This window comes from Panthera tigris, chromosome A3, assembly GCF_018350195.1.
Source record: "Panthera tigris isolate Pti1 chromosome A3, P.tigris_Pti1_mat1.1, whole genome shotgun sequence".
NCBI lineage: Eukaryota > Metazoa > Chordata > Mammalia > Carnivora > Felidae > Panthera > Panthera tigris.
This window is the reverse complement of record NC_056662.1, coordinates 4,058,272-4,082,500: the sequence shown is the minus strand read 5'-3', so window position 1 is coordinate 4,082,500 and position 24,229 is coordinate 4,058,272. Positions and strand designations below refer to the sequence as shown.

Here is a 24,229-nt window from a genome sequence, read left to right as displayed (position 1 = left end):
CTCCTTGCCATCAGTTTTCCTGTTGCTGCAGTACAGGATGGCTGCTCTAACTCCTGCCATCAGGTCTGCATTCCAGCCAAGAGAAAAGGGGAGAGAGGAAGGAGAGAGTATCCACCCTCCCTTTAAGAACATGGTTTACACATTCCATAGATCATGTCTTCTCACATCTTTTTGGCCAGAACTTAATTACCTGGTCCTACTTGTCTGCAAGAAAAACTGAAAAATGGAGTTTTTAAGCAGAGTGGTAACACGCCTCAGCTAGAAAGTGGGTTCTCACTCCCGAGAAAAAGGAACAGAAATAAGGAGGCGACGCACACGCTCCGCCACATGAGCTCGAGATGCAGACAGGCTGGAAGTCCAGAAATCTCTTCCTTAGAAGGAAACATTTCAGTTAGCATTCGTGCAATAATGCCTTTTTCCAGATACCGTTCACATGGTTCGATTTCTCTCTGGGCCCTGACCATGTGCCTCTCTAGGCAGCAGTAAAATCGTGTGTTCATGATTGTATTCTCTGTCGCAAAAATGAGTCAAATTAGAAAAAAAAACACAGCTAGAACTTTGAAATCCTCATTAGAGAAGAGCAAATTTTTGTCTGTTTATCCGCACAAGGCAGGTGATCCCGCTTCAAGGGTCTTGTTACTAAACAGCTACATTCACTCCCTCTCTCTCTGACCCTCCCCTGTTCATGCTCTGTCTCTCTCTGTCTCAAAAATAAATAAACATTAAAAAAAAAAAGGGGGTGCCTGGGTGGCTCAGTCGGTTGAGCGTCCGACTTTGGCCCAGGTCATGATCTCGTGGTCCGTGGGTTCGAGCCCCGCATCGGGCTCTGTGCTGACGGCTCAGAGCCTGGAGCCTGTTTCAGATTCTGTGTCTCCCTCTCTCTCTGACCCTCCCCTGTTCATGCTCTGTCTCTCTCTCAAAAAAATAAATAAACATTAAAAAAAATTTTTTTTAAATAAACAGCTTCATTCATGTTGATAAGCTTGGGCATGTGTCTTTCTTTCCTGAGCCCTTCTACTTTCAGACGCTTCTGTTTTGAACCTCTTTTGTGTGCCCCCCCCCCCCCCCCCCCCCGATGGTAAAACCAGGCACACATTTTCCTCCTTTGTCCCCGAGATTCGAGGCACCGCAACCGATGGTGGCTGGCTTCATCTTTGTCATTTCCATTCGGTCCTCGCTGCTTCCCACCATCGCCCGCTGAAGAAATCTCACATTACATGGTGAGCTTCCGCAGTAGCTAAGAGTGGTAAAAACACCTTGCAGCTATTTACACGCAGCGTCCCATTGTGTGTACGTATTCTCCTGTCCCTTCCCAGGGCTTCCACCGATGGCCCAGGGACAGCTCATGGCTGTACCCATATGCCCCCTAAAAAGAGCATCGATATCTGTGTAACTGGGAGGGGAGAAACTCTGTGGGACACGCAGACGTGCACTGGCTCGTAACCCGGGACACTGTGCATCCCTGCAGGGTGAGGCTCCTTGCGGAAACATGGCCAAAAACATGGGTGCCTTTCATCTCCTTCCTCAGACTCTCTTCAGGCACAGGGCCCGTTACCTTCGAAATTCAGAGTTCGCCGTTAAAGAGAACTACCCCTTTAAAGAAAAACCCTTGATGAATGCAAATTGACACTAAATGGAGTTTAAGAAAATGATCAGGGTTTTTAAATATGATTATAATCAGTGAGAATAGCAGAGCAGAGTCAAATCATTATTGATCTCACTCGTGGGGGTGGGAGGGAAGAATGGCACATTAATCAGAAGAGATTTTCTGGAAAGCCTGTCCAACTGTGAGTTCTCCCTGGGGTCCGCCCCCGCTGCAGGACCCCCCCTTCCAGCCCCCCAGGATGTTGGACACTTAGTTAACCCTTGATGAGCCTCCCCGGGATCTGCAGTCTCATCAAAGGGGAAAGGCTCTGTAAAGATTGTTATTTGTGATCTTGAGGAGTGAGGTGGAAAAGCGGCATATGGTTGGGGTTTGGACTCAGACTGGTCTTCACTCAGTTCATTCAACAGATTGTTTCTTGAGCACCTATTATGCGCCACTCACAGTGTTTTAGGTGCCAGAAAAAGCTACAATCAGGACAGAGCAGGGCCTGTCCCTCACGGAGCTGACTGTACTGGAATGGGGATGGGTCCAGGCCAGAGCAGTGAGCCGGTCGACACCCAGACGTCACAGCGGTGGCGGTAGGGGCAGCGCTGAGGGCAGCAGGAGCCCCACACGTTTGCAGCCTGAGCGTGGCACTCGTGTTAGCAGCTTGCTGAAGCCTCTCCACCACCCTCGCAGGACGGGCTGGGATCGTCCCATCGCACAGGCGAGGACACTGGGGCACAGAGAGGCACAGGACCTCTGCATGGAGGCGAGAGTGGACGGCCGTCCTCACAGCTATGCCATGCGGGGCTCACTGGCGGTCGCCTTCCCCTCCCCCCCGGGCATAGGCCGTGCCTGTCCATCTCCGTGAGCTGCCGTCGTGGCCGGGGGTCTCCTCCCAGCGTTTGCCTTCGAGCCCGTCTGGTGCTGTGGGGGGAATGTGCATAGCAGGGACGTGGACCCGACCGTGGGCTCTCGTGTTTCTTCCTGAGAGTAGAGCTCATCCGGGGGTCTGGACCCATGCGTGACCCACGCCGTGGTCCAGGCTCTGCCGTGAGGCTTGAAGGTCTCCATCATTTTGCACAAGAGCCCACGTTTTCATTTGCGTGAGGCCTGCCAATGAGGCAGTTTGTCTGGATGACACAGTACCCCGAATTCCGTCGAGGAAAGTGGTTGGAGAGGAGAACGGGGGGCAAGGCCTAGGTTTGCTTCAGGGCCCATCTGGGAGGAAAGAGGCCCCACGGTCACCTCTCAGAAGAGCTGCATTGTGTCATACGGGTCCTGGAGAGTAAGGGAGAAGGCGTAGGCTTCTAGAAGGTTCTTAGATTTTGTCTAGGTCTTGAGACATCTAGAGCAACGGAAGGGGGACACCACCCCCTTCCACAAAGGGCTTCCACAGAGCCACAAAGCTCTGCCCCCAGGGGACATGTGTGCACAGTCCTTCGAATAGCACCAGGCCCATTGGCCTTCTCCCCCAGTAAACCTTTTATTTTAGAATAGTTTTGGATTTACAGAAAAGTGGTTAAGATAGCTCAGAGAGGTCCATATAGCCCACACCCAGTTTCCCCTGTTTTTAATTTTTTATATTAATATGGCATATTTGTTACAGTTAACCATACATTAACTATGGGTAAAGAATTAATAACTGAATTTTACAGTTTATTCAGATTTCCCTATGTTTTCCCCCTCATGTTCTTGTTCAGGCCCAGAATCCCACCCGGGACACCACGTGGCATTTATCATCCTGTCTCCTTAGGCTCCCCTTGGCTCTGATGGTCTCCCAGACTCTCCTTGTCTGTGATGACCTTGACAGTTTGGAGGAGAACCGGCCAGGTGTATTAACAGTAGGATGTCCCTGTTTTGGGATTTATCGGATGTTTTCCCCGTGATTAGTTTGGGGTAATGGTTTGGGGAGCAAGACTCCAGAGGTAGAGTGCCCTCTTTGACCTATTGTACCAAGAATGCAGGCTCTCGGCCCGACTTAACCTCAGTTGATGTTGCCCTTGACCCTCTCTGGCTTGAGGTCTGGCAGGCCCTCCATGGCAAGGTCGCCCGTGTGCCCACCCTCTGACTTCTTCCCTGCAGGAACTTGGCTTCTGTCTCCCACAAGCGTCCAGCCTCTGCTCCCCTGCTCTGGCACAGCTTTCCTTCAGTTACAAGACTCTGCCCTCTGCCCTCCAGGGTGTCCCCGTTCAGCTGATTCTGTCTCCCGTGATGCTTGGTGTAATCAGGATTTCTGGAACAAAGATGACCCAGAGCTGCTGTGTGAGACCAAGTTCGTGCAGTCTCTACCTGAACCCAAACATTATTGGAGAAGTAAATTACTTTTATTTTCCTTGAAAATGGGTGGTGTGGACTGCATAGAACCCTCACTGAGAAAATGTATGCAAGGCCTGTAATCAGAGGAGAGATACCAACCAGAAAAAACGGAGAACCATGGGGTACGTTTCTGCACTGAAACCTGCTTTAACTTTTATCATTTACCCTGTGCTATTTCACCGACTCCCATCTCTGCTCCCTGAGGTTACGAGCAGGCGGGCAGAGCCTTCTGTGCCTCAGTGACCCTCACGATCGTGGAGCACACGTCTGATTCTCTTGCAGGGAGCACAAGGCAGGCAAGGAAGGCGACGTTCAGTGAGAAAAATGGGTAGCCTTGGGGCCTCATATATGGGGGAGAGAGATTTCTGAGGTAAATACACTAATAATTTTCTGAAACAGAATTTTTGAAGGCTGGTTTTGCATAGTGAGGTTAAATAAAAATGTCTTGAACTGACAGGAAGGATATAGGGTACTGATTTTTCGGCCTGGCCATCCGTCAGTCCGGTACTTTCTGTCTCTGTATTGTGGCCTTCTGGGTCCACTTGAAGTCCCCGTAAATTCGTTTCTCCTTCTGGGCCTGTCCCAGGTCCCCTGCAGCCCCCAGTTTTCCTGACGTTGCTGTACGTAACCGACGACGAACCCAAAAGTGAGCATTTGGACCAAACATTTCATTTTGTCCTTTTCTTTCTTCTCTGTCCTCTGGCAGGTGGAGAAGGGAAATGAAAACACAAGCATCTTCCCGGGCTGTTGACTTGTCCCTTCAGGGAGCCCCCCTTGAGGGCAGAGTCCCTTCCTCTGGACAGGGGATCGTTTTCTCAGGAGCCCTCTGCCCTCTGGGGGAAAGAGACGTGGGTTTTTTTGGCAGAAACAAAGCCAACCCTTGTCCTTTTCTGAAGTGGATGCCATTGGCGACTCCACCAGTAACGGCTGAGGGTCTGCCCTAGTTTTTTCCCTCCTGGCTTCAAAGGAGAAGAAAAAGGGGCTTATTCTTTGTCTCTCTCTCCCCTCCCTGTGTGTGAAAACCCTTGAGGGAGAAGTTACGAGCATAACAGAACTCTCGTCTAGAAAATGTCCCCGAACCTGCAATTGCTGGAGTGTGGCCGCCTCACGCGGAACTCTAGAATGCATTTCCACCTAATGCTCCTTTCCGGTGTTATTATCTGCATCAGGCCATTTCCGCGGTGCGCGTCCTTGCCGTTAGAGGCTAGCTGAGGCTTCTCACCCAGAAAAGAACCTTCCTGATAACAGACTATACCCGAAGGCCTTTTCTAGTGGGTATGGGTTAGGGGACCTTTTGGGGAGAAAAACAAATAACCTTGGGTCCTTGTATCCACAGAAGTGGGAGAACTAATGACATCAGAGAGCCTGATAATTTTCCAGAATAGCCTGAAGGTCGTCTCTTCAAATGTCTTGAAAACAGGGGATGGGCTGAAGGATGCTGGCTGGCTGTCCACGCCGGCCCCTGCTTTGCCCTTTGCCTGTGGGCTTGGCTCCTGAGTGTTTTGGAGGGCCTGTGAGCCGTGTCTCCGTCAAGACCAGTCGGGGCCGTCTGACTGTCAGGGCCTTTGTGAGGGGCCCCGTCACGAGATGTCTTGCTTGATAACAATCGCCCCGTCCAGACCCCGCAGCCTTCCAGGGCGGTGCCTGGAGCCGGTCAGGGGCCGAGGTCACCTGCCCAACCTGGTACCTGCAGTCAGATGTCCGACTTTTCTGAGCACAGCCGGCCCCCCCGCCAGCTCCCCCTTTCCCTGCACCCTAAGGCGGGGTGGCCAGAGTGAGCCAATGGAAATACGGGGCACCCAGTTGAAGTTGAATTTCGGATAATGATATCTTCTTTTTCAGCTGAGTGTGCCCCAAACGTTGTAGAAGACATACTTAACGCTAAAAATGATTCCTTGCTGACCTGAGATTTAAACTTAAGCGGGCGGCCACGTTTTATCTGGCAACTGTCCCTAAGACCCTCAGAGCAGCCTTTCTGGCTTAGACCTCCCTGGGGGGCTCCATGTGTTTCAAAACTTACCCTGAACTTTCTTTCAAATCAGTTTGGGGGTTCCTGCTCATTCCTGCCCGGTTTTCCCTGGGGCCCTTCTTGTGGCCGGGTTGACTTCCGGACTGTTGACACCGTCACTGGATTGTCTCTTCAGAGGGATGGGAGGCTGGTTCCAGTCACCGGGCGTCTGGACCCGCCGGCGTCCCTCCGAGTGTCCCTGCCCATCTTCCCTCTGGGCCCTTGGCTCAAACGCAAGGGGTTTCCTTCTTCCCAGGGCCTGAGGCCTCCCCGCCCCACACCACAGCCGAAGGGCGGACGGGTGGAGGGGCTTGCCGGGGCCTTCGCCCACTACCTCACCGGTGGTGAAAGGCCACCTTCATTCCCTTTCTTTTCAGAGCTAACTCGTGGAGGGAAAGGGGTTCATTTTCTCTTCTCTTTGAAATTCGTGAGGAAGAGAGCATCAGAGCTGCTGCATTCTGGCGGAGAAAATGTGCTCGGAGAAGCTGTAATCTGTAATCGGGAAGCTGTAATGGGCGGCGAGCTGCGATCTTACGTACGGGGTACATTTCTGCGCTACAGCCTGTTTTCAGTTTTGTTACGCACCTCATGCTGCTTCGCCTCGTCTCGTCCTCTCCCCCTCGTGTTTACTAGAGGCTGGGTGTGGATTCCTCTCCCCGAGAGAACTTTCATAGTAATGAAGTGTACTTCGTTCACGGGCGCTCCCCACGAATACAGCAGTGGAGGATACTCTGCAAGGGAAATGGGTAGATAGCCTTGTTTTCTCCTGTAGGAGAGGAATATTTGAGGTCAAATGGGCCGATGACCTCTCGAAAGAGAAGTTTTCAAGGTTGCCTTTGCGTAGAGAAGTTGAGCCCTCTTCAGGGTGAGAGTGTGTGGGATTCCGTGATTATGAGTATTTCTTTCCGTGGCAGGCTGCCGTGGCGCTCTCTTTCTGCGGACCGGCATCCTTTGGGGTTGAAGCCCACTTGCCACTTTCTCCTGCTCTCTCCTCCCTTTTTCTCAACTTCTCGCGAGGGGCCCGAGTGAGCAAGTCTCCCAGAACCCGCTCTCGGCGCTTCCCGCCCTCCGTCTTTGATGGATGCTCGTGCAATTTTCTCATTATTTTCCTGTCAGCATTCGCAGAAACAGTGTAAACTACTTTATTTCAGAGCCATTATGTTAGTTTACCCCATGATAATTTGAGCTGTGTTACTCTGTCTCTGATTTGAATTTGGTAATAACATATTTTTAAAGACAAGTCAAGAGGAGTTCCTGAATGATTTTTTAATGACAATGGCTCCGGTGGCAGTTTGCACCCTGCGCCCCCCACCCCCCCCCCCACCTTGAGTTTCCTGTCGCGGGACCTTCATTTTCCGTACGTAAGTGAGTTTTCTATTGGGAGAAAATTTCGGAGAGCTGCTCTTAACCAGCCTAGCTGACTTTTCTCCGAGAAAATGAGCGAGTGGACAGCTGTGTGATAAGGGGCGCCGGTGCCCCCACCCCAAGCCTGCCCAAGACCGCCACCAGGGAGCATTCTGGGAGCTGCTCCAAGGCAAGGGTTCCTAAAGATTGTTTGCGTGGCTTAAATTCCGTTCTTGCCCCACGCCCCCTCGGCCCCTGTAAGGTCGTTTGTGAGGAATTGTGTGTCTGCCTCAAGCTTCATCTCCCACTCCACCCTCCACCCCCCCTCCAGGTGGAATGTCTGGGTGCGATGTTGCTTGCACTCTTTTCCAGACGAGAGTCAAAGGGCGCCTTCCATTTTCTGTCAGACCATGGATTTCCTTCCCGATGTTGCTTTAGGACGGCAAAATAGATGCCTCTTTTGGGGGGTGGTGGAGTAGAAGTCTTCAGGAAAGGTGTAAAGATTTTTTTAAATGTCTAAAAGCTTGGACCTTCTAGATGGTTCCAACACGTCAACTGCTACTCTCAGAAAAAAAAAAATCGAGAAATTCGATTTCTTGATTCGCTGGGATTAAAAATGACTTCTGAGGCAGTATTCTCTCTTCTGCAGTCTCTTGTCTTTCCTTACTGTCTCCTCGGGGGTCTTACCTGTATTCTTAGGTAAGCTTTTGCTTGCTTGTGTACTGGAGCTTTTGAATTTGCAGACTGATTAGGTTTTAGAGAGGATAAAGATGCTACTCTGAGTCTGGGAGGCAGTTGCTGAAGTAGAAAGAAAAAATCCTGTACCTCAAGTTCCACATCACAAAAGGCAGGATTTCTAAAGCTGGTATGAGGACAAAAGAGTGATTTCATAGAATTCTGTGAGAATTTGGCCCACGTCTTCCTGTTTTTCCTCCTCCTCCCTTTGTTGCCTGCGTCTGAGCTTCCGCGGCACAGGGAACAGTTAAGTGCCAGTGTCCGTGGCCTTCAGAAGCAGGACAGGTCCCATTTCATCCTTCGTTCCCCGCTTTGGTCTGAAAGAACTCATCCCCTTTTATTTCTTTGTCATGATCCGTAGAAATCACGCAGAGGCTTTGGCTCAGAGAACACTACTGGAGCCGCATTGCTACAGGATCACAGTTACAGAAGTCCTCTTTCTTCGGAGGTGGAGATCTTGAGAAAAGAGAAGCCACTTTGAAAGTCTTTCAATGACGGCCTAGTCCACCCGGCCCAGGTTCTTCCATCGTGAAGAAAACCACACCTTCTTGAGTAAATGTTGGTACGAAAGTCTTTCAGGAGTGTTTGGGGGCCACTGTTCTTCTTTCCCGGTCCTCTTACTCTTAAATAGCATGTAAGAAATGCTATTGAATTCCAAGATTTTACGTTACTGGAGTATCTTAAACAGGCTCTTCCACTAGTGTTGTCTAGAAAAAGTATCTGAGTGGAAGAGGGTTTCCAGCTTTCCAAACAAACACCCACCCTTCCTCAAGAAAGCAGAGAGAACCACACTGACAGGTGTTCCCAAGGAAGAAATTACCTAAGCACCACACGAGGTAGAGAGTATCTGACTGTGCGAGGAAAACAGACAAGTGTTCCCTCCTCCTCTTTTCCTGGGTTTCTGGTCCAGTTGAGTTTTACTCATCTACAATTTAGGGTTGAAGAAGGAGCTAGATTCTCCCTGGACATTTATCTTTTCACCGAGACTGGGCCGAGAACGTTTTCTTTCCTAGGGTGGTTGGAAAGCCAAAGCCGATGAGGCCAACTCCAGTATTTTCTTTCTTGTCTTTGTTTCGAGTTTGACATTAGTCCATTTTTCCGCCTTCTCAGGATTAACGAAGTAGAAAAGGGAAGATTTTTCTTCCCAGCTATTATCATCGAAATGGATCAGTTTCTTCTTTTTAAGGATGCAAATCCTGGGGAAAAATGAGCTCTCAAATACCTCAGTTATATTTCGAGAAATGAACTGTCTTTTATAGACTCGTTTAGTAATGAGAAGTGTTGAAAATCATAGTTCGAAGACTAGATACTCTTGACTTTCAGTCTTGGCGTTATAGATTTCAAATGGTATTTCCAGTGATTGTATTTCCCCCGACTTCACCTCGCTGTCCACATTTGCTCTCTGAATTTTAGGGACGGGATTATGGTCTGGGCATAAACTTTCAACTTAAGGATTGATTTTCAACATGACTTTCCGCTAAACATCTTCCAGGGAAAGAAACATTCTCTGAGAGGAACATCTTAAATTGATTGCCTTTCATCAAAGAAACAGAAATGAGTACCACTAAGAAAAGTAGTTTCTGCAGTAAAATATATGATTACTTGGAAGAGGCAAACTTTTAGAAAATTGCATTAGGAGAGGGAAACACTTGGGCTTGTAGTCAGATTTTCGATAAATGTATCTTTGTGTCCCTCTGCTTTCCTATCCCCCAGCCACATTCTGTCTGAAGAACCAGGCTGAGGCTTCTTGATCACATTGGCTGCTCGGATGGTTTTGTGCGGTGACATTTTAGTGGGTCCTTCGGCCGGTCAGTCCTGAGTCTCAAGCCAGATGAGGTGTCCTTGTGGTATGATTCAGAACTCCTCTCCTTTCTGGCACTCACCACAATGCCAATCATTGTGTAATTATGTCCTAATTTTCTTCTCTTCAGCTCTGCGTACGTCGCATCCACTAGGTAGAATTGAGCTTCTAAATCATTGACAGTAAACCCGCATTTAATTGCAGGGTGAGGGAGCCCCTCTATTCCCTTTGTCTCCTCTACTTCCTTTCTCACCAGAATCTCTTCTTTTGAATTCTGCACATAACCAAGCTTTTAAGTGACTGAAAGATTTTAACTAGTTTTTTTTTTTTTTTTTTTTATCACTGACATAGTTTAGGGAAAATGCCTCCGAGGGTAACGGTTATCAAAGCAGCTGTCTTTCGTTGAAAAAAAAAATGGAAAAGGTAAAGAGAACCTCTCTGACAGGTACTTTGTGAGATAAAAGGTTTACCTAATCATGTTGGAGGGGTAGATGGCTAAATATTATGTGAGGATGGTGATGTAATTCTCTGAAATGAAGTAGAGTAGATTCCCGCCCCCCTTTTAGCCTTTAAACTTTTGTTAGTCTGCCGTGAGTGGAGTGGGAGGGGTGGGGCTCCCGTGGTGTCACTCGTGCCCTGCTCCCTCTGTCACAAATCACCTCAGAGTGTTTTCCTCGGAGAAACAAAATGGCAGCCTGAACTCCAGGGTTCCCTCATCCGCGAACTCCCTCTCTGCCTCTCTGACGGGAGCTAATGGCTCTGTACCATTATTTTTCCTGTCAGAATTAATGGGGAGATATTCTTTTCCTAAAGCCATTAGTTAAGTAATACTGCTTACAGAATTGCTTGAAACAGGATAACACCTCCTTCTCCGGGGTGTAAATCTTAAGAAATGAAAAGACAATTGCTTAAACACATCAATTATATTCCCAAGTCTGAACTTCTTTCTCTACAGTTTCATTTAGAGTTAAGAAACTTTGAAGGTAATGGTCCGTAAAGTGAATTTTCTTGACTAAATTTTGGCACTAAATAATTCAAATAACATTAGCAATTTTTTTGTTCTCCACTTAGTTTTCCTTCCTCCCTACAATTTGTCCTCTCTTCATTTTAGAGCATTCTCTTATTGTCTGAGCGTGATTCAAGTTTCAACCTACCGAAAGATTTTAAGCATACTTTCCCACTAAATGTGTTGGTTTTTTTTTTTTTTTTTTTTTTTCTGGAGAAAACGGTAAGTGAAGTGTTCTCAAACTGATTGCCTCTCATCAGAGAAAGAGAAGAGAAATTTGAACCACAGAGAAAAGTGGTTTCTGGAAAAAAAAAAAAAAAACTTGAGAAATGATTGCTCGGAAGAGGCAAGATTTCAGAAAAAAATTAGGAGAGTACAGAAAGGCTGCAGATTTGGTTAGAGATGGAAAAATGTATTTTTCTCTCCTTTGGCAAGTCTCGTCTGTTCTCTGGCTGAGAAGCAGAACTTTCAGTACATACCAGAGTGCGAGGCTTCAGATCCCCGTCTAAGCGGGGTGTTCTGACTGAACCCACCCGACCCTCAGCTTTGCCTGGACACGCCGGGCACACCCGGGGGCTTTTCCTTATGACTTTCAGCCTGAATTTGGGGGCCAGTGTCATTATTTGTTTCTGATTTTTCTTTCAAATGAATAAAGCCATCCCATGCCTGTTGCAACAAAGAAAGCGACATCCACATGTCCGAGGGAGGTTTGATGGTCCCCAGCCTCATGACCCCCGGCGGCAGCCAGAGGCCAGCTGATGTTCCTTGCGCCCCCACCTACACATGCATATAAGCATGAACAGACCGTGTTGGTCTCTGGTTTTGTTTTTGTTTTTGTTTTCGTTTTTTACACAAATAGAATCATCCCATATGTAAAAATCTGCGACTTCTCTTCTTATATGTTGTGTAAAATTCTAGGCCAGTGTCGTAGAAAGATAGATAGATGAGCGACAGATCATTTTAATAATGGCATAAAATCCCATGGTTTAGCTGCACTGCAATTTTTTTCTCTCCAGCCCTGGCTGTGTCCGTGGATGTTCCTGTGTTCCTGTCGATTGCTATTGTTTTTCTACCCCAGCTCTTTTGCTGCAGGAGACATTCTGGGTCAGTTTCCCAAAACGTGGATCAACGTGTTTCATAATTACATGTTTCACTGCGTAAGACACCACCAGAGCACTTGGCAAAACCATGTTTACTCTTCCATAGTTTTCAACGGCATTTTTTGTTTTTAACAGAAACTTCGCTTCTGTAAGAGTGAGGCCTGGGTAAGGCCTAAAGTCTTAACCGTCACTGTGGGCGGATTATTAAGCTTCATAAACTAACAGGGGGTCACAAACTGACCCCCTCCCTGGCCAAATTCAGGCTACGGGCACGTCGGTTAGCACCGTGTTATTGTTTGAAAGCGGATTCATCATCCGTGTTTAAAAACACATGGAATCGACATTTCTGGTTTCTCTTGGAAAATGGACAGATGTGACCGACCGGATCCTTGGGTTCTTCATGGTCTCAGTTGGTGGAGCTAAGGGTCAGCTGCGTGCCGGAACCTGGGCGTCCCTCCATTCCCCACGGTCCCCGGCCCCAGACAACTTGTCTCGTTTATGTTATTTGCCCGGCCCCTATAGCGTTTGAGATCGTGACCTTGGTTTAAAGCAGGGTGTCTGTGCCGTGAATCTGCTGACCTGTGGCCCAGGTCCCTCCCTGTGGGGCCATCCTGTGCACTGGCCGGCGTTAAGCAGCCGTGTTGAGAATCACTGCTTTAGGTCCACAAAACCCATTTTCCTGGGGCAGTTTTGACGTAAACTTTTCAGAGTGGTCCCGGGCCATTTTCATTACGTTTCTATATTCCGTGGGCCTAACATCTTACTCTGTGAAGGCACATTGTTGAATTCTGCCCACGACCCAGCTTTAGAGTCCCTGAAATGTTTCATACCAGCCCCATGCACCGAGTTTGGAGAAAATGTCTGAGAGGAGCAAGTGATCAAAACACATTGCTTTCATCTCAGGAACAGAAATGTAGAGACACTGTGATTACAGGTAGTTTCCGAAGTAAAAGCTTTACCTAATTACACACACATAAAAGGTACAATTTCTAACCAGCGTGTGGAGAGGCTGCACAGATCCCCGGAATGAAGGTAGCTGTTGCCTGTGTTCACTCGGGCTCTCGGTGATAGTTTCCCTCGGTGGGTTCACCATGGGGCCTCGGCAGCTAACCTCTCCCCCTCCCGTCCTCACCCGGGTCCCCCTCCGAACGTGTCAGGAAGACACGGTAGGGCTGGGGAGGAGTCTCTCCAGGGCCCTTCTCCCCATGCCTTCGCTCTCCTTCTCTGACAGGAGCTAATGACTTCTCTACATCTTTTCCCATTAGAATTAATAGAGACGTATTAATTCTTTCCCGAAAGCTATTAGTTAGGTCTTAGCGCTCCGAAATCACGGAAACAGAAGAGTGTCTCCTTCATTCTAAGGCGTAAATCTGGAGAAGAAAAGAGAGGATGCTGAGGGCATATCTGGCGAATGTCCTAGAGAAGAGACCTGCGTAGATAATTCTCATTTAGCCACAAGAAGATTCTGGAATAATGACACATGAAGTAGATTGGCGAGGGGCGGCCTTGGCATTTGTAACATTTCCAGTGGCACTTCTTTCATAGTCGTCTTTTCTCCTTATGTGATTTCATAATCCTGCTTTTGCCGGGCATCTTAAAGTCACGCTCTTACCTGGACACCACAGAACTTTTAACTGAAAGCAAGATTTTGAACCTCACTTTGCACTGAACACAGTTTTAGTGTATTTCCCACAATTTCTGCGTGGGAAGGACTGTCGCCCTGATTGCCTTTCATCAAAGAAATAGAAAAGAGATGAAAACCACGAAGAAAAGTGGTTTCTGAAATAAAAGATGTGTTTGTGATTAGTTAGAGGCAGACTTTGAACAGATTGTGTTAGCATGGCAGAGATACCAAGGCTCTACTTGATGAAGATGTTTCTGTGGTTCTCCCTCACGCCATCCCCCTGCCTGTGGAACCGAGGTCTCGGGCTGCCGCCCGCCGCCCACGGGCTCATGATCATTTTCTGATTGGAATCGACATCCTCCAGGCTCTGCCTGAGAGGAAGAAGTCCTGTCTTCCATCATCCTCGGCAAGATCTTTTCTCTTCTCTTTCCCTTAGAAACCAAAATTGTAGTAGGATGGACGGAAGCGGGTGAATTTGCTTGCAAAAAAATTTTAGTGCAGCGTGCGGCATGAAATAGAGACTTAGAAGATAGTGGCCGAATAATTACATGAGTGAATGATTGTGACTTTGTAGAGAGAAAACCAGCCTCGGCAGGTGCATTGTCGGAACAGTCTCACAGTGTGTGTGGTTCTGGTCTTCTCCATAGGTCTGGGTGGGGTCAGGGCTCCGTTTTCACCACCTCATGGCTCCTTCCACTTTTCCCTTCATAGTGTTGACTGCATTTTCTTGGTGAATTTTCTGTGTCATTATTTGCTGGCTGAATTGCTCCCCCATCAGACTGTAATTTCCACGAGGCGTCCGCCTCGTTTGCCGCTGGATTAATTGCCTGTGTTCGGCACAGTTCTTGGCACAGAGTACTGGCTGTACTCAGGACTCCGTAAACACGGGCTCACTGACCATTTAGGCTTAAAATTATGGGCTCCTAAATGGGCTTGACAAATACAGACTCCAGAAAAGTGGGCTCAACAAATATTTGAATAAATGAGCAAGTATCTGCCCATTTAGTGATTGCTTTTAGAGTTCTGCCCAGCTTTTGTCCAGTAACTGCAAATTTTAATTGCTAACGCATCGTGCGTCCTTCAGTGGCAGGTACGCTTCTCGACAGTTCAATCTCAGATCAGTTAATAGTCTAGGAGATCACTTCTGTGTTCTCGATGATGCATCTAGCTTGCTTAGAAGGCCACCATGATAGACTCATTTTCAGCCCTTCCTTAGGTACAATTTCAGAGCCTTTGGACTCCAGATTAATGGAGTTTTTGGTGTATTGGGGGAACCGAAGGAAATGCCTCAAATTACTTCCATTTTCAGATAATGATATTTAAGTCATATGTCTATTGGCATTTTTTTTTTAATAAAGCCCAGGAACTGAGGCAGTGGGAAGAGGGTTGGCACTAAAGAGGTCTACGCTTCTGTTGTGAGTTTCATCCGGCTGCTTCACTCCTTTTTCTTCCTAATTATTTTACAGTTTCTGGTAGCCTTTTCAAGATGGCTAAATTTAAATTTGCTACAACGTTTTTAAGCAGTCTCTTCCTCTCACCGTGGCTTGGCAATTATTTCTGAGGGAAATTATTGAAAGCACAGCCTTTAATCAAGGGGGAGAACAGAACGGCACACAGAGCTCAGATGAGAGGTGGTTTCTTAAGGAGATTCATGTGATCGTGCAAGAGCGGTCGGGTTTCTGAAGATTGCGTTAAGACAGAGGAGTCCATAATTTCGGAAGATGGAGGAAGTGATTCACAGAGCGACGCTGTGCCCTCAACAGGATTACATTCTGTGCTTCAACATTTGGCCAGGGCGCTACTTACTTTTTGGAAAGGGCCATGCGTTTAAAAGCAAGTTAGCCTCCTTCTTCAATAATCCAAATTAGTTTAACACACTTCAGTGACATTATTTGGGCATTTTTCACAATTATTAAAGATAACCGACTTTTCTCCGTAGACCGGAGGTCAAAAGCAAATTAAATCAATGGATTTTCTTCCTTCGCTTTCTCGGATGAGTCAGAAAGCATCGGTCGAACGCGCACACGGCCTTTCCGCTAAGCTTCAGAACCCACACAACCTGCTGAGAAGACATTTGGCCAATCTGATTATTTTCTCTATACTAATTGGTTTTCCTTCTTCATTGAATTGAATGAATTGCCTCGTTGTTTTGTCACTGTGGGGACACAGCTTAATCCACTTACGGTGGGGTGCTTATGCTTTGGTAAAGTACAGGGCTAGAGGAACGTTTATCATCGTTATTATCCTTCGGTGATTCTTCTTGGGGGAGAATGAAAATCTAGCTTGAATCCATCCATCTTTTCCGCTTGAATTTCCACTGCTTTTGCTAGCCATCTCTTCTGGCAGCTGGATTACCCCAGCGAGCTCTACTGTCCGCACAGTAGCCACGTTGGTTTCTTCACGGCGGATGTGGAATGACATCTGAACCCCTCCACGCGGCTGCCTGCGCCCCACGAGACCTGAGCCCCGGTGGCTTCCCCACCCTCACTTTGCCTCCTGCCCCCTGCCCACCACCCTTCCTCCAGGGTGCCCTCCCAGCTGGTTCCTTAATCCCTCGGGCTTCCTTCCTCACCCCACATGGCCTCCGAGGGCTGGTTCTTTCTTGTCCCCAAGGTTGCATTTCAGAGAGGCCTTCTGCAGTCACGTGGAACAGTCACCCGCCCACCACTGTCTGTAGTGTGCCGCCATTGTCTGAGACTCTCCGTAAGACCCCCGTTTACCGTGACTCTCTGGAACGTGCTTACCTCCCCTGTTTACTGCCAGTCACTGTCATAGCCACCTGGTTGTATTTACTGTCTGTGACATCCCCACCCTGTGTTCATTTCTTTCCTGACCCCCCGGCACAACTGTAAATTACCAGTTGACTTGTCGTTTCTCTTCCCCGTCGGAGCAGAGGCTGTTGGGGGCCAGGGCGCCTTGGCCTGGCTCTCCAGTGCTTCGGGGTTGAGCAGCGTGGTGCCCGCTTCATCGAATGGGCACAAGACGTGTTTGTGGAGCAAACGAATGGAATACCAAAAGCCTGGTTCTGTGTCAGTACACGGGTGCTCCCGTGAAAATTGTATTACGGGAAAAATTACTGCTTCCTTCCCCAAGCCGCTGTACTTTTCTATAGATTTTCCAAGTTGATTTGCTCAGGATCAATGTGCTTGATAATCTAGTGGCCTACCCCTCGAGATAGAAGAGGTAGGTCTGTACTTTTTAGGCAGGAGCTTGGAGGACTCCCTGCATAGAAGCCAACCTGAGAATTCGGAAGACCCAGAGAATTCCTTTAGGGTTTCCCGCTCGAATGCGGCAACCAGATGACCCTGCAGGGCGGCCCCAGCTGACAAAGAGCTCCCAATCAGTTGTCGAGCGCCTGTTTTCTGAACGTGGACAGGTATTAAGATTGCCGGATACCTCAGGAAAGTCTTTCATGTGAAAGAGAAAGATAAAAACAAATGAGAACAAAAGGAACTTGGGAGAGAGAGACTGTGTGTGGAGAAGCAAACTTCAGCATTAACAGCAGGGACAGCAAGTCGTCATTAATTTTGCCAGTGATACAACGGAAGACCCTGGAGCTCTGAAGTGATAACAGGGCTCTCTACAGAAGGGAGTCATAATGGGCTCTTAGAAATTAAATCTACAGAAGGGAGTCATGATGGGCTCTTAGAAATTAAAAAACATGATCGAAATAGAAAATTATGAGTTGGAATAGAAAGTTGAAGGAATTCTCCCAAAAGTAAAATAAAAAGACAGCTAGGAAAGAGAGAAAAGAGAAGAGAAAGGAGGGTTAGACAAGGAAACCCAATAACTCACCAAGAACAGTTCTAGAAACAGAGAAAAGATGAAACAGAAGGAGAATAAATATCAAAGAAATAGCAACTCATTTTCCCCAAACCGAAGGACAGGATTCAGAATGAAAGGTCACGTTGAATGCCCAAACAATGAATGAAAATAGAGCCAGTTCCATAGAGACACTGAACAAAGAAGAGTCTAGGAGTTTCCAGAGAGACGAAAAACAAAAAGGTTTTGCCCAAAGGATCATGAATCATAAATCAGGTTGGCTCCAGACTTCTTAACAACTAGAATTCAGTGGAGCCGTGTCTTGGGTTCTGAAAGATAATGAATTCTAATTCAAAATGCTGTATCCAAACAAGTGGCAGATTAAAGTCTAAACAATTTTATTTCACGCACCCTTTCTCCTGAAGATGCAGGGAGGGTTGCATTAGGAAAGCAAGGAAAAAGAAGTGTGGGGCCCCAGGAACCAAGGAGGTGAGGAGAATTGCCACAGTGGCATGAAAGGGGGTCCTGGGGCATAGCCACACATTGGGCCCGGGGAGCAGCAGTCCCCTGTAGGCATTTCAGAGAATTTCCAGAGAGATCTTTCCAAGGAAAGGAAATGAAACCCGTAGCCAATTGAGAAGGAGGTAGGAGGAAGGTTTTAGTACTGGGTCTACAGAAAACTAAGCACAATTTAAAAAACAAGGTAATTATTGACTCCAGGGAAAACCGTGTTGGCCAGCAAGGCGTTGTCATCACAGTACATGACGTGGCTCGGCAGTGAGAGACATGGTCCCGAGCATGTGAACACCGAATGTTCTCCTAAACGAAACTATGACGTCATAGTTATGTAACTGTTGAGACGGGGTGGCAGGTGTGCCTACGCGGCGGGGCATGAAGGTTCTGGACCGAGGGGGCTGGAGGAAGGGATCGACGCTCCTGTCCCCCTGGGAGAAATCACAGACTGTCCTCCAAACTGGAAAAAAGAAATCACGAAGTGGTGCTATGAAGCATGTTGTTAAAAGCGAGGGAGATAAATATCAGAAGAATGCAAAGTGGGAAAAGGTGAGTGGGTGGGCAGGCGTTGCTGTTTTTCTTAGTAAGTTGACAGATTCAACTTTTTGAAACTCTGTGCCTATATAACTTAAATAAAATGGAAGCAAATTGGAAAGTGAATCACATGTTTCTGTCTGGTGGCCCAGCCATTCTGGAATTTTTTCTGATCTCGTCTCATGTTGTAAGCCATCCTGCCTGCGATTCTGTGGTCCTTTTGACCCGTATCCCAGGCCAACATAGCAGACAGAGGAGAGAGTAAGGGTGAGGCCCTTGCAAGGGAGCTGCTGTTTTGCAGATGTTATCAAGGCCCCATCTTTGTGCCCCTTTCCCCACCCAGATCACAGCAATAACCATCTCACAACAACAGCAGCACCAAAACCGACCTTGCTTTCCTGCTGCCCAGTGCTCGGATGGACACAGAACCTCATACACCATATAGATGGAGATTTCTACCCTTGACCCCGGATGCATGGCCAGAGACTTCAAGCCAGTCTGAAGTGAGCCTGAACAAACGTGGCCAGGAAGACGGCTCTGATAGAAGAAAGCCACGTGAAATATATATATATGTATATATGTGTGTATATATGTGTATATATATATACACACATTATGTGTGTATATATGTGTGTATATATATATACACACATATATACATATATACACATATATATAGTTTGGGGATTTTTCTGCCTTGGGAGTTGGTTTTGCCATTGCTTAGACCTTCTGTTTGTGTGAAGTGCCTCAAGGTCAACGTTCCCGCACACATTGTGGGGGATGAGGGTTGACGAGCTCATCACAGTGGGTGATGAAGGCAGGGTCCTGGGGAATCACCATTCGCTGATGTTTTCCGGTGTCTATAAATGTACCTCCCCATTTTAGGTCTAAATCTGCGAGGGGAGCCATCTCGCACCGCCTCAGAATCGCCTGTTTGTTGTGGGCACGGAGAGGAGGAGGAGGATGTCTCCAGACCAGCTTCCGGAAGCTTCTCTCCCAGCACCAGTTCGAGGGCCGGCAGTGAAATGGACCAGGTAACCGTGAAGGGGGGACCGTGGTTCTGAGCTGACTCTGTCCATCGGTCGTGTCGATGAATGGCTCTCCTTCCCTGGTTGCCGGCGTCCCGTGTGGCAGAGCTCGCCCCGCTGCCCGGCACACAAAGTCTGGCAGGTACACAAACACCTCCAGACACCAGGCACTGAAAGAACGGGGCCATCACTAAAAATCCTAAATATGCTTTTGAATTTGTACTTGAAGAGGGTAGAGAAGCTGTCGCGCTGTGGGCATCTCCGTGACATGACGTCACCGCCAGGCAAGGTTGGGAGGGCCGTGGGCTGCAAGGCACAAAGATGCTAATCCAGACCACCCTTCTAGAAATGCTCCTGTGGAAAAACCTAAGTACAGGGTGCTATGAAATAGCACATCTACCTCACGAGCAGTGGTAGCTTAAAATTGGATGTGCAGGACTGGAGAGGGACTGGAGTGATGTGGTTTCTCACAAAGTCAGATAACACACAGCAATCTCAGCGACATGTTTTGTGTCAACAGGGAGTTTTACTCGAGTTACTGCACCAATTAGTTATTAATGGGAACTGATTGAGGACATCCTATTGAAGTTCACGCTCGATAAAGAATCATTAGGAACTCAGGACCTAGTTTCATTGAGGACCACGTTTCTGACCACAAGCTTTTGTTTTTGTTTGTACCAATTAACCACCGCCCCCCCCCCCCCCATTTGTTTTCCTTTGCACTTTCCTGCAGATTTCGGCAGCTCCCAGTGGGCGTGGTGACCGCTGCACGCAGAACACTGCCTCCGGGTCGGGACCGTCTGAGCGCTCTGACTCCTGCGTGGCCATGACTACTGACAGCCTTCTGTCTCAAGGCAGAGGTCCTGGCGTGGGAACGCCGGAGACACGCCCTCCGCCCACCCGGGAGCAAGTCTCAGTGGATCTGAAACCGTACATTTTCTCAGATACTCAAGAGCCTTCTTCCCTTGGGTCCAGAGGAACCCCTCTCCGCCAGGATGTTGCTACCTCTGTGCCTGCCATCTGTGCTCTGGGGGAGAGAGTAGGTCACACAACCCTGGGACTTCACAGCGCGGAGCCACAGGACCACAGAGCGGCAGGGGAGGCTCTGACGCAAAGTCCCCCAGATAGAAAGGCTATCGCCGCGGCCGTGTCACCATCAGTCTTGCCAGGGAAACCTTCATGTGGGCAAAGAAGGTCAGGTTTGCTTCTGTTGGGGTCAACTGGAAAGACTCATCTGGAAATGCCAGCACCAGGTTCAGCCAGTTCATACCAAGAGGAAGGAGAACACGAGACATTTTTTCCCACTGGGGGACAGTATGGGGGTGGGGAAATGGTGGTCCCCTGCCCTCCTTTAGGAAATGAGAGTGGGAAATGTCAAGTCTCTGGATTAACTTCCCTAAAGGAGTGTGTGGTTCCTTCTAAGCCAGGGCAGCCCAGAGAATCCCCTGAAGCCCCTTCGAAAACTGTCAAGAGGAGGGGCCTGGAAGGACTCAGGAAGCAGACGCGAGTGGAGGTCAGCGACACCAGCAGTGATGATGAGGACCGGTTAGTGATAGAGATGTGAGGCTTCTGATGTCTGCAGTCAGAGACCGCATGCTGTCGGGCTGGCAGGAAGGCTGAATTCTATTTCGCCAAGCACCTCCATGTTAGGAGAGCCATTTGGGGATCTTTGCAAGACATCCCCAGCCGGCTCCAGCCTCCCTTCCCCAGATCCCCTGGCGGTATACCAGGCGCCGGGCAGGGCAGGGGTCGCAATGGAGCAGAGCCTAAGAACGCCTGGCGCACGGTGACTGTGCTGGACTCCCAGCCGCGTCCTCTGCATCGGCCCCCGCTGCCTCTTCCAGTCACGTGGCATTAACCAGGAGAGCCACAGTCACAGTCGACTCGTTTACGTATAAGTGAACCCATAGACTCGAGTCGGCCGACTTCCTCCATCAGTAAGCTGAGGGTTTGCTTCAAAGGTGGTAAGCATGCTTGGGTCACTGGGGTAGCTTGGCAGAGGAGGTGGGGTATGACGTGGGCATCAAGATACTTCTGTTCACTCTAGAACGAAATCGAGATGCATTAAAAAAACTGAAGTTGGGCTAGAATAACTTGCGTCCTTAGCGGAAGTTGTAAATATCCTTCAAAATGCCTATGATCTGGTGAAATGCCGATTGTCCTTAAATGTCACCCAAGTGGTCAGTGCTTACCTACGATCCTACAGCAAAAGCATGTCATGCTTTCGGGCCCGGTGCCTTTTGTGCTGAGGCCTCCGAAACCCTCGGTGTTTTTAGCTCTCGCAAAGGAACGCCGTGTTAAAAGTTGATAGAACAGTCTCTGGAATGAGTCATTTTTTGAGGGGGAAAAATTCACTTATTTTTCTCTGATTCTCTCTGTCATATTGTGCTCTGAGCAATTTCAATTAGAGGGGTACATTTTAGTAATCTGTACAGCTTAAATTGATGCCTGCTCATCGTGACGGGAGCCTTTTAGATTTCCTCCAGAAGCTTCAAGGATACAAAACTAATTGGAGTTTTGACGCTGTTTTACATCTCGGTAATTTTATTTTGGGGGCTTGGTGTTACTTTGCTGTCAAATTAAATCAGCCTCTGTATTGTGCAAGTCAGAACAGTACAGATAAAATTCCCCAGTATTCCAAGCCAGCGCACCCCTGTGCAGAACAGAATAGCTGATCTACGTCAGCCAACTCAGTGAGCAAAGCCTCGGATTTACTGTGTTTTACTGTGTTCCTCTCCTTCTCCTTAAAGAGGAGAGGAAAAACTTAACCGAGATTTATACTGCTGCATTTCGATAACATTTTATACCTTCTTTTGGTGTGATTTTGTACCATTTGAAACGCACAGCCGAGCTCTTTTGGCTTAGCTGCGCTGTGACGATGTTTGTATGACATCCCGTATCCAAAGCGGCAGCACACAGACGCGAACACGCTTTAACGCGTCCTTTCCTGGGCCTGAGGGTGGTCGTTTCAAGGACCATCATGTGACTTTTCCAATTTTAGGGTGAATCATAGAAAACTTCAATGCAGGACCAGCTTCCCCTGGTGGCTTAGCACGTGTCTGTGGTCATTTCAGGTGCGCTCATAAATATCCAAGTGATTTCAAGCCCAGCCAGGAAAAACATAAGAAGGGAGATGAAAGGATGCCAGGCATTCATTTTGTGTACTATTTGTTTCTTCGTCGTGTACTTTTTAAGCCAAACAAAAGTGATGTGGTGATTATCTACCCTCTGAATTACCCGTGCTCCTGTAATGAGAGAGGAGGTCTAGGAGAGTGGCCTGAGTCTTGGAGGGAGAGAGAGTGAGGGCCTGACCTTGTCCTCAGTGAGCTGGGAAATCTTGGGTAAGACACGTGCCCTCTCTGTGCCTCAGTTTCTCCAGCTGAGAATGAGAGTTAGACCAGACGAACTGGATGCATCTCCAGCTTATGTGATCTCCTTGGGAGATGAGCTCTCTCTCCTTTACCTCTGGGGGTTCGGGGGCTCAGAGGTAGCCCCCATGGGGAGGGGTCCCACACACAAGACATTTGGGTGGAGACCGGGGAGAACCGAAGCACGAACACCTTCTGCCAAGTGTTGCCCTAAAGAACGTGAGCTCAGAGAAGCTCCGTACGATTTTTTTCCCCCAGAGTTCCAGATTTTGGGGGTGCAGTCATTCAGTGTACAAGTCTGGCCGATGATTCAAAGATTAGAAGCAAAACCAGAACACGGCTGTGTGAGGGGAAGACAACATGTCTAGAGGCTGATCTGAGTACTTTGTCTGGGGGAGGCACTGGTCAGGGGAAGAAAACCATCTTCCAGATCCTTCTTTCCTGGTAGCTGCTAAGCTATCTGCAGGATCGCTGTTCTAACTCAGTAAAGTCACAGCTCCAAATCACACTGACCTCCAGATGGTGACGGAAGCCCGGTCCTTCTAAGAGCCACCATTGCCGGCTGCCACATCCCACCCTAGATCAAATATGGAGGAACACTGGTTCCATCTCTCTGCCTCCTCGTGTCTCTTCCCAAGGTGAGCCGGTTGCCAAACCATCCTGTCAGCTGGTCGTTTAGCTGGCAGGTGGCAGTGTTTGCAAATGCGCCTTACTTTGTGTTAGCTTGAATTTGTGAAAAGCTACATTCCAGTGGATTAAAAAACAACAACAACAAAGTGTTTTGAATGACTCTAGCAGAATTGGCTATTGGAAATCATCCTAAAACACAATTTTTTTCAAATAAAGAATCCTTTGATAAAGCCCCAATAATTTCTGGTTTTATAAGTCTTAGCTTTCCTATGGGGTTTTCATAAAGAGAAATGCAACACCAGGGCTACCTTTTGGGCATAACATCAGCGATCTGTATCACTGCTTTGGGTTATTGAAAATAAAATTTCAATGTTATTAATTGATAACTGCTGCAGTTTTTACTCTTCAAGTGCATACTGTGTAAAACAGATTGACTTTAGAACAAGGCAAACTAGAGTTTACAGATCAGGGATTCATTCCTGTCTCTCCCCAGGGCTGTTACTTTTATTGTACCTTTGGGTCAGGGTCTTAAGTCAATTGGTGCTCAGCTTCTTCCACAGAGAATAACTCTAGGGACTCTGGCAGAGACTAAAGTCAAGTGCACTTTCAACTCCTTGCTGTTGTCTCAGGGCAAGGTATCCAAGTGCCATGACCCATGATACTCAAGACTCACCACCAGATTTACCTCTGCGGCTTCACCTACACCCGGCCAGACACCCCTTGTTAAAGATGCGTGGAGGAAAGAGGTTTCACCACCCCCCCACCCCCCCCACCCCCCCCTCCCCCCGGCAGCCGGTACTGTTAAGTGACTCTTAAAGTCACCCGGTGTTTAACAGGCAACCCAGATGCTCCTTGTTGTAAGGCACGAT

At 48.2% G+C, this 24,229-nt stretch overlaps 1 protein-coding gene across 8 annotated transcripts in view; it reads left to right on the top strand.

The window, feature by feature from the left end:
* ZNF831 (zinc finger protein 831) overlaps positions 1–24,229 on the top strand; it is a 128,401-nt gene that overhangs the window by 84,793 nt on the left and 19,379 nt on the right. For 6 of the 8 annotated variants that reach the window (XM_042980025.1, XM_042980024.1, XM_042980028.1 and 3 more), the window contains 2 exons: positions 19,220–19,368; positions 20,096–24,129. In XM_042980025.1, coding sequence (XP_042835959.1) covers positions 19,220–19,368; positions 20,096–20,926 — 980 coding nt within the window. In that variant the 3' untranslated portion in view covers positions 20,927–24,129. Of the gene's footprint in view, positions 1–19,219; positions 19,369–20,095; positions 24,130–24,229 lie in introns of those variants that run through there. The other 2 variants (XR_006215337.1, XR_006215338.1) reach the window with 2 other exon arrangements.